The sequence below is a fragment of the Juglans microcarpa x Juglans regia genome, chromosome 3D (genome assembly GCF_004785595.1).
Source record: "Juglans microcarpa x Juglans regia isolate MS1-56 chromosome 3D, Jm3101_v1.0, whole genome shotgun sequence".
In the NCBI taxonomy this organism is placed as follows: Eukaryota; Viridiplantae; Streptophyta; class Magnoliopsida; order Fagales; family Juglandaceae; genus Juglans; species Juglans microcarpa x Juglans regia.
In genome coordinates this window covers 9534128-9545086 of record NC_054598.1, presented here as the reverse complement: position 1 = coordinate 9545086, position 10959 = coordinate 9534128, and the positions used below count along the sequence as shown (strand labels likewise).

General features: G+C 32.2%; 1 protein-coding gene across 1 annotated transcript; it reads left to right on the top strand.

Moving 5' to 3' along the window:
* Nucleotides 1–1341: 1341 nt before the first annotated feature.
* Nucleotides 1342–5867, top strand: LOC121254433 (glyceraldehyde-3-phosphate dehydrogenase, cytosolic-like). Its single transcript, XM_041154483.1, has 12 exons — nucleotides 1342–1447; nucleotides 2388–2420; nucleotides 2548–2648; nucleotides 2761–2876; nucleotides 3001–3100; nucleotides 3278–3424; nucleotides 3533–3593; nucleotides 3686–3783; nucleotides 4008–4150; nucleotides 5219–5302; nucleotides 5451–5540; nucleotides 5660–5867. Exons 1-12 carry the CDS (start codon nucleotides 1444–1446, stop codon nucleotides 5706–5708), a joined length of 1026 nt encoding a protein of 341 aa, XP_041010417.1. The 5' UTR covers nucleotides 1342–1443; the 3' UTR covers nucleotides 5709–5867.
* The last annotated feature ends 5092 nt before the right edge of the window (nucleotides 5868–10959 follow it).

The following is a 10959-nucleotide window of genomic DNA, read 5'->3' as shown; positions in this document are numbered from 1 at the left end:
GATAAAATTAACAGTTCTTCTTCAAAACAGACGGGCTGGTCTTAGGGGAATAAAAATGTTTTTTGTTTTTAAAATAAGGTTTTTTATTTTTATGTTTATTAATTTGGAGAAGTTTATCTATTTTTAAAAGTTCTTTTTGTTTACTTGGTTATTTTTAAACCTTGATTTCTTATATACATTTTTTTTTTATTCTGATATAATTTTTTTTAGAACTTTCAATACATGTGACTTGTCAATTCATTGACCATGTAGCATTTCTATTTCTTAAGAGAATTATGACAGATAAACTAATTTGGTAATTTTTAATTTTATTATGACAACATAATAAAATTTTTTGAAACAAAGAAAAAAATAGGTAGAAATTTATTTATATGTCGTTTGGATAATGAGTTGAGATAAGATGAGTTAAAATAAAAATTTGAACTTTAAGTAAAATATTATTATTATTTTAAAATTTAGAAAAATTAAATTGTTTATTATATTTTATATAAAAATTTAAAAATATTATAATGATAAGATGAGATAAAATACTTCTTATATTCAAACCGGCCTTAAGCATTATGACAACATAATAATTTTTTTCATAAAAAATTCATAAATTTCTACCCATAGATATTTCATATTCGATGGGCTGATATAAGACAAAACTCTTCAAAAAATAAAGTCAAAGTCTTATAAAAACAATTGTTTGGAAAAGATGACGCAGCAATATTTTTCAAAGCGATAGATTAATGGATGCTGCTATGGGAATTCTACCGACAAGTGTTAAATGTATTTTTTTATTTTTTATTTTCAATATTTTTTAAAAATGTTTTCTTAGACTAATATTACAAATAAATTAGTCTATATATTGTCTTCATTTCGAAATTATTCATATAAATCTATATAATTATGTTTAAAAAAATTTTAAAATTATAATAATATTCTTTTTAAAATTATATTTTTTTTAACTTTTATTTATCAATGAGATAATCTTTACTCAGAAATTTCTCTTTGCAAACTAATTCCAAGATCAGTATCACCTAAAATTAAAGTTGCGTTTAGATGTTGAATTGAATTGAGTTGAGTTGATATGATAAAATATTATTAAAATATTATTTTTAATATTATTATTATTTTAAAATTTAAAAAAAATAAATTATTTATTATATTTTATATTAAAATTTAAAAAAATTATAATAATGAATTAAAATGAATTTATCGTCTAAAAGTATCCTAAAAGTCGACATCTTCTTTTTACCCACAGGTTCTAAGCCATTCGAATCACACACCTGGTTACGTGACCAACCCACCAACTACCGGTTGCCGGTTTCCTTTTTAAATAGTCCTCCGATTCCTCTCTCCCTCACTCACTGATCACTCTCCGTTGTCTTTTAATCTAATCTTTCTACTCTCTCTCAAATCTCAGGTCTCTTTACAAGTGCGCCATCTCTCCCGATCGTCATGGGTAAGAGCACTATTTAGATTATTTATCTTATTTTTTAAAATATATCATTAAAATTTATTTTTTTAATTTTACATATTAATTTTTATAATATATCATATATTAACTTATTTATTTATTTTTCATATTATTTTTCATATTATATTTTTTAATTTTTTTTAGTGCTCAAATGGATTCTTTATCTTATCATTTGAAATACATCAATAAAATTCATTTTTCTATTTTACATATTACCTTTTACAACATATCATATTTAAACTTATCTATTTTTTCTTCATATTATTTACTTTTTAATATCATTTATTCATTTTAAATATTTTATCTAACTATTAATGATATTTTCATATTTTTTTATATTTATAATATATTTTTATATATAATATTATATAATTATATTCTATTTTAAATTAATCTAAATTTATAAGTTAAATCAAAATATAAAATAATTTAAAAAATAAAAAGAAGATATTTTGTATGCATTCACTTGATATGAAAAGATATGAAATTGTTAATCGAGAGGAACCAGAAGCTAAAAATAATTATTTGAGCAAAACTCGGTGACTGGGAGTGTCATTTGAGAGAAACTTTAAGTGAACTGTTGCAGACGAGTAGAGAAAGCGTGGGAAATAGAGAGGTCGGTCTGAAATGAGATAAAAGATTTTGAAGAAATGGAAAAAACAGACGAGTAGAGAAAAATGAATTAAAAATATTTTACAAGAATGAACAGGTTTCTTTAGATGTAACGGAATTACTGTAGTAAAATGTAGAATAAAGATGAAATATAATATCCATTTAGGACATTTTTAAACAAATTTCTTCATAAGAAAAATATATTATAGAGTATGCATTGGGAGTGCTCTAAATGCCTGTTTCTCCTTCCTTGGTTTTGTAATCTGAAATCTTTTCGTTTGCTGATTCTCTCTGTGTGCTTTGATTTTTACAGCCTCCGACAAGAAGATCAAGATTGGAATCAACGGTAATTTTCCGATCCCTGAAATGTTTGTCTCGAGTGTTTTTTCTATTGTCTCTACTGTTTTGGAAGGTCGTTTTTTTTTTCAGGTTCTGACGGGTTTTGTTCGTTTGTATACTGGTTTGATCTGTAGGGTTTGGAAGGATCGGTCGTTTGGTTGCCAGGGTTGTTCTTCAGAGAAATGATGTTGAACTCGTCGCCGTTAACGATCCCTTCATCACCACTGACTACATGGTAAGATAATAAAAACAAAAAGAAATAGAAAAATTTCACTGATCGTATTGTTAGTGAGAGAACTTGGATCTGGTTAGGAATTAGCTTCAACTAATGATTGAGTACGTGACAGGCTTATATGTTCAAGTACGACACCGTTCACGGCCACTGGAAGGACAACGACATCAAGGTCAAGGACTCCAGCACCCTTCTCTTTGGCGAGAAGCCCGTCGCTGTTTTCGGCATCAGGTAACAGTTCCCATTCTCTGTATTTCATCGCATGATCGGTGCCGGCTTCCTTTTGTTGTTTGTACTGCGATCAATGGTCGTGAGAAATTATAAAACGCTGCCTTTTTTGTGGGAATTTATTCAGGAACCCGGAAGAGATCCCATGGGGAAAGACTGGAGCCGAGTATATCGTCGAGTCTGCTGGTGTTTTCACAGACAAGGAAAAGGCTGCTGCTCACTTGAAGGTTTGCTCTTTTCGATTTAGTGAAGGTTAATCTTGGGGTTTTATGGATGGAAATCATACTTCTTTATGTGTTACGTGATTTAATTGGATGTTTTTGTCTAGAATGAGAATGAGAAATGGAGTTGATTTGTTGGAATTTTTGTAGTGGCGTTTTTTACTTTGATTATTTGGTGATCAGGGTGGTGCTAAGAAGGTCATCATTTCTGCTCCTAGCAAGGATGCGCCCATGTTTGTTGTGGGTGTGAATGAGAAGGAATACAAGCCCGAGTTTGACATTGTTTCTAACGCTAGCTGCACCACCAACTGCCTTGCTGTCCTCGCCAAGGTCTGTTTTAAAATCAAGATTTATGAGGTTTAAGATAGTGTATCATGGTTGAAATTGTATTCTGAATTGTTGTGCTCAATTCTGAGGTGGTGTGAAATTTGTGTACAGGTTATCAATGACAATTTTGGAATTGTTGAGGGTCTAATGACAGCCGTCCACTCCATTACCGGTAAGCTGTTGGTCATGCGGCAATCCTTCTGTCCGTCTTATTTTTTCGATTTTAGTTTAATGGTGTTGGTTGCTGTGTGTTTTGTGATTCAGCCACCCAGAAGACTGTTGATGGGCCCTCAAGCAAGGACTGGAGGGGTGGAAGAGCTGCTTCCTTCAACATTATCCCCAGCAGCACCGGAGCTGCTAAGGTAGTTAACCAATTCTTATTGACAATGTTGTTTGCCTGATGATATAAATGTTTGTAGTGACTCATTGCATGCTCGCTGAATATTTTTACTAATTGCTCTTCAATACTCACTCTAATTGCGAATCATATTTAGGAGTTTATGGCATTACTCTCCGGTCAGTATTCCATAGTGCTGCTGTATTTAGCATCTTGAATAATTTTCTGCCTATTTTTGTGGTTATATAGGCTGTTGGGAAAGTTCTTCCATCACTTAATGGCAAATTGACTGGAATGTCCTTCCGTGTACCCACTGTGGATGTTTCAGTCGTTGACCTCACTGTCAGGCTTAAGAAGAAGGCAACATATGAGGAGATAACAAAGGCTATTAAGTAAGTGTTCGAAAATTCATTTTTTATCCCTATATGTGGAACAATTCTGCTATGTACAGTCGTGGGTAGGAGTCGGCATGCAATCATATGACCTGGCAAAACGTGATGTCTGCATCAATAAAAAATTAAAAAACAAAAAAAAAAAAACAAAACAACGAGAAGAAGAAGCATACTCAGATAAAGTTATGGCAAATCTGATTCCCGTTCTCCTAAATCCAGACTTTCTCCCAGTTCAGCTTGCAAACCACTTTCTTCCACTTCCAATTCGCTTATTACTTAATCTTCAGATCTCTCCCAGTTCACAAAACTGATTTCAATTCTTCCAAACCCAATTCGTAACTTTCTCCCAAGTTCCAGTTCGCAAATTGCCAAATAGCTCGAACAATTTGCAAACCCGTATACTTTTTCTAGTTTTAGTTCTAGAGCCAACTGATACATTCAAGATTTTGTGGATGGCTGAAGATAAACCACCACTGTGTAATGTTATGAAATCTAACTTCTAATTTAATCCATAGAAAATTAGTTAAACAGATTATAAATATGAGTATGAATTGAAAAATGCAAAAAAATATTTACAAGAAAAAAATTGTTTCTTTTGCTAGGAACGCAATTACAGATTTCATAAATAAAATTTTCAAAATCCATCAAAGTCAAACTTTGGCAAACAGTTGTGGGGTTGGTGTAGAGTGGGCTGAGCAGGTTGGGAAGGGTGAGAAAGCTGAGAAGGAGAGGGAGTTCCAACTCAGTGGCGCTGTTGATGACGATCCTCAACGGGTTTGTGGGGTTCAGCCACCCTTGACAAGTGAAAATCGCAATGTTATTGCTCCCACCTAATCTGAGATGAAGAGGGAGAAAGAGAGGTTGAAGAGGAAGGGGGGAGGGGCTCTGTTTATGAAATGTTGTCATTTTATTAAAGTGATGTGGGCTACGATTGCACATGGCGCTTGTCTTTAGCTTTTTTCTATGTGGAATCCTTTCCTATATTACGTGGCAAGACTAGTAGCATGGCTTTTTCTACCATATCCATTATATATCTGTTCTAATCTGTACCTATCTGACAATGTTCAGGGATGCATCCGAGGGCAAGCTTAAGGGGATTTTGGGTTACACTGAAGATGATGTGGTGTCTAGTGACTTTGTTGGTGACAGCAGGTAAGAGTAATGTTTCAATATGATTGTGTATGTACCGATAAAAGAAATATGATTGTATGTCTGTTTGGCTTTTTTGTTTTATTTTACTCTTGGTAAAGATCCTGATATAACATTGTTATTTTAAGCATGCTTGATTTACTTTATGCAGGTCTAGCATATTCGATGCCAAGGCCGGAATTGCATTGAATGAAAACTTTGTGAAACTTGTCTCTTGGTATGACAATGAGTGGGGCTACAGGTAATCTTCTGATTTTCCCTAAATTCTTCCTTCTAATATCGATCAGATTAGGGTTCAAAATCTATGAAATGCTATCTACCTAGACTTCTGATTTTCCCTAAATTCTTTTGTATTTGCAGCACCCGTGTGGTTGACTTGATTGTCCACATCGCATCCGTACATGCTTGAAGCTAACCTGAATATTCAAGACCATCATCTTATATGTGTTTGTTGAGTCTGGTTTTGATATGGGTGTACTCCGTTTGCTGTTCGGAATAAGGACGGTGCTACGTCCAACGCTCCGTTGGGAGCTACCATTAAGCATACTTGATCTTCCTTTTTTTGTTATCTTTTGTTCATATATTTTTTTACAATTTTAAATATTTTTTTAAAAAATAAAAAAATACAATATTATTAAAAAATACTTTCTTAATCACTAAGTAAAAAAAAAAATTTCAGCAGTAACACTGAGTTGTATGAACTAGTGGTGAGAATATTATTTTTCTTAATTTTTAGGGTGGCACTACAGACACCGCTAGTTATTTTTAAGGTTGTGAATGAACCAGTCTGTTCACTAGCCCGCTCGGTTAAACTCTAATCGAACTCAACTTGTGAAAAAAAAAGTTCGTTCATGAGAGCAGATACTCGCTCGAATTGTAAATGACAAATATCCGACAAAATTCGACTCGGTTAAGGCTTGTTAAGGTCTGCTCGTTTATGCTCAAATCAACTCGTTAGCTCGACTCGATTAAAACTCATTCATATATTGATAAATATATGAATCTATAGAAAATTTTATACACCGTGCTATAATCTCATTTTCATCCCACTTAGTATGATGTGACACATTTATTACCATTAAATGATCATTTATTGCATATATTTTTATCGTCTAATGGTGATGAATGTGCTACATATCGATTAGTATGATTAAAATAGGATGAGAGTGTGGTGTATTATATTACTCATACATATATATATATGTATTAGCTAATAATATAAGCATACCACTTTTATAATTAAATATATAATATGTAATCTAATTACTTATGTCTATATAGTGAATACACTTTATGAGTATATTTTATAATTTGTATAATAATTAGTCGATAAAATTTAATAATTTCATATACTAGGATGTGATAACTATATATGAAATAGATATATGCTATCATATTAAGTGTATGTATTAATAATATATGGAGGCATATAATATATTATTATTTTAGATAAATATTAACTAGTTAGATATTAATTATTTATAAATTTTTTAAAATTTTATAATTCAATAGAAGTTTTACTTGTTAGTTGTATAAATTAAATATTAGATTTTTTATTTATTTAATTTATTAATTATTAAATCTTATTCAAAAAATAAAAAATTCGAGCTCGACCTCGAGTCGAAAGTTTAGCTTATCGAGTCGAGTTCGAACTAAGAATAAAAAAAAAATCTCGAATTTGGGTTCGAGCTCGAACTTGAGTATTTTGAGTCGAGCCGAGCTCAGTAAGTCAAAGATTTGCTCGTCTTGGCTTGATTATAGCCCTAGTTATTTTGGTATTTTTTTTTCTTTTTTTACATGTATTTTTTAACACTTTTAAATATATTTTTTTAAAAAAAAATTACAACATCTTAAAAAAATACTTTTTTAATCATGAAGTAAAAAAAAAAAAAAAAAAATACTAACAGTAGGGAGCTGAGAGCGGTGTGACTAGTATTATTATCCTTGGAATAAGAATAAGCCTCTGAGTCATATAGCTATTTTTGGCAAAAATTCTACTCTGGGTAGCTTTTGGTCTCTGTTGGGATGTATTTTGTCTTGAAGTTCTAGGGATTTCCTTTCATTTTTACTACACAAGAAAATGGTAGCGGGCCAATATCATCTAATATAAGCATTACATGATTCTCAATTGAATTGATTGCCATTTTTTCCCCTTTCATGCTGTTTCTAATCTTTGCCAACTTTCTTCTTATGAGTGGTTCGAAGGCATTAAATTCAAACCATAAACAAAAAGAGATTATATCATTAAATACAAATAGATGAAAGAAACTTCGGAAAGAAAAAGATATATCATAGAGTTAATATTAATAGAGTGGACTTTTGTGGACATCAAATTCAGAAACGTAGTGAAAGGTGACCACATAAACTATAATCACATTCTTTTAATTTCAGAACCTGTATAAATTCTAATCTAAAGGAATCTATGATTTTTTTTTTTTTTCTCGCGAAAAGAAGCTACCACCGATTGTGTTTGTAATGCAAACGGGGGGATAGAGAAGTAAAATCCGTTATGATCCAGCAGCGTCGATCATATATCTATTCTATATTAAAAGCATCAATGCAAAACACAAGTGTTTTTTCGTCTTCCAGATTTTACACATACACAATAAATTAAACCAAACTGAAAAACAATCTTAAAAAAATATGTTCAGATCTAAAAACAATATCAACTCGTTCGTAGGAGTCGACAACTATAGAGGGCAGATTTGAAATTGTTCAGATCTAGGGGGGAAAAAAATTTCTGTCAGAGGACTTTAGATACAGAGTGGGTAGATTTGAAATCATACCCATATATATTAAATTTAGGCAAACTGAAAAGCAAAAACCTAAGGTACAGAGAGGACAAGGTGAACCGGGGAAGAGATGCGGGAAACTCAAATTTGAAGAAGAAAATAAAAAAAATTCCACCTTTTCCATGAAGACAACCGTGTTCTTCGTTAGCTAACCTAGGGACGGCACGATCTCTTTCAGCATTGATTGTGATGGAATAGAAAAAGGTAATAAAATTAATTTTCCTTAATTTGTATCTATGGAATTGATGAATAGGGATTTTTTTTTTGTCATTTACTCGAACCAACCATATGGTTTAAATAAATAATTATGACCTACAAAAGTTCAGATGATAAGGGTAGGATTGGATCTGTGTGTGTCTTTGCTCCATGTATCATGTAACATGTTTGTAACTAATGCTTGATTACTTTTTTAGCAGGGGTTTGACACCATTAGATCAAAATATAATTTGAATCGGGATGACCTGAATTTCAGCTCCTAATCTTCTCACAAAACCCCCAAAGAACATGAGCTTAATTGATCATTCAACCTTATATACATACATACATATATATACATACATATACATATATATATATATATATATATAGCAGTAGTTTAGGAGTGATGCATGGCTCCACGCTTGGGAGGTCAATTAGTAATATAATGTATCAGTTCTGAATATTTTTGCTATTTTAGTGCATGGTCTTGGCCTTTAATTAATGTGGGCGGCATGCATCCCGGGAATCTGATGCTTTTTTCAATGCTTTTTTTAATAATTTAACGAATAATAGCGACGGCCACTCCAATATTTGACTTGTGCATGCATATGTTTTGTGTTTTGAGTGTATAATTCACATTATAATATGGCTTTATGTCATGCTAACATAATTTAGAATAAAGGACTATAATTTTTTGCTTAGCTTGGGCTTGCAAATAATTTTCGGCTTTTTTGGAGACTAGGCCATTAGTTTATCTAACTTGAATCAAATTGAATTAGACACTTCGGATGTATTGAAGTTGTTGTTCTAAAGACAAGTTTTATTATCATGTTACACTGGTGATAGTTTTTAGTGGCTTAAAATATAAAGTTGGTCGAGATGATCACTTGCTTTTAAGTCAAATTGTTGTATTATATTTTTTTATGATAAGTGTGATAGATATTAAGAAATTTTATAAAATTAAATTCATAAATTGATATAATTTTATGTGATACATTAAATTTATTTTATAATAAAAATAAGTTTATAATTTGACGTATTATATCAAATTGTATTAATTTATAAATTTATTTTGATAAAAAAATTTCGTGATCAAAGTAGTTCTCACTCTTTTAATTAAACTCTTTAAAAGATTGGTCCCTCCACCATAATTTCGTTTGTAAACAATTAAAAAACACATCAACACTTGTTAAAAAAAAAAATACATCAACACCAACAACAACTCAACTCGTGTCAAAAGTGGATAAAAAGAAACATTTTTTTTTCCCTCTCCGAGCCATTTTGCTCTCAACCAAAAACCCAAATATCCCATCTTCTCCACCCAGAGGGGTGGAACTTTGGCTCATTCTTCCCTCCTCTTATTTGGTTTGTCCAAAAATTATCAAGTCTATTTTTTTCGATTTTTATTTTGTTTTCCACCTATAACAAGGAGAAACATTGATCTACTGCTTTCTGGTCTCCCCACAATCGCCATTAAGGGTGGGCAGCGGGGCCCCGGCCCCGCCCTGCCCCTTATCTGCATTTCTCTCTCTCCCAGTCTCGCTCACTCTCTACATTTTTAATTCTCTATCGGTGTCGAAGACTCCACTATGCCGTCATCGTAGCCTTTCGTCTGCATCTTCGTCATTGAAGGTAAGAATCTTGGTTAAAGTTTTGATTTTTTGTTGATTTATGGAATGGATATTGGAGGAAGGATGAGGTTTAACCGAAGATGGAGGATGAGATTGTGTTTGTGAATTGTGTGCTGTGGAGATTTGATTGTGCGGGTAGCACCCCTAATCGTCATGCGCCCCACGGCAGGACTCCCCAGCAGGAGATCATTCAGATGCCTGAAGTAGAATGTCAAATAGAGTGGCATGTGAGTCACATGAGCGGCTCAAATCGCGCGTGAGATACACGAGCAGCCGCACTAAGGAGTGCTTTTTGCCGTCACACGTGGAATTTTCGAGGCTAGCGATCTCGGATCTTTCAGATCTGACCAACCTCCACTCTTCTAGAGTGGCGCGTGGCCTCCACCCACAGCCACAGTCCTTGATGGTCGTTCGTCGGTGATTCGACACATTTTGTTTGCTATCTTCTTATATTTTCGCTTCTTCTAACTAAGGATCGTGGGAAATAGGTAGTGGAAGTCTTCTGCGCTAGTCTAGACTAGCGAAATGCAGCACAAATCTCTTCATTGCGATTTCCAATCATAGTATTACAATTACAATCCATTTATCGGATTGTATCAAAATCGCTTCATGCGACTTTCCTTTATGAAAAATGGGTGTGGAGTCAAGTCATTGATCTTATACCTTCTTTTTTTTTTTTTTTTTTTTTTTTTCTATTTCGTGTATTTGATTTGATGGTTCGAGATGAATGTTAGGGCCTCTAACCCTGTTAACTATTATATTCTTTAACTGTTCAACATATCTATAATATATTTGTTTTGAAAATAAAAATAAAAATAAAACTCAGCTCGTGTGACTTGATAGAAATGAAGGAGTGAACGTGGGCGACCAACCCTTACTCCTTTTTTATTTTATTTTAAGTTTTTTGGTTTTAAAATAAGGGTTTTGTTATGTTGATTAATTTAGAGAAGTTTTTCTATTTTTAAAAGTTCTATTTGTTTACTTGGTTATTTTTAAAACTTGATTTCTTATATACATTTTATTCTTATTTTTATTTTAT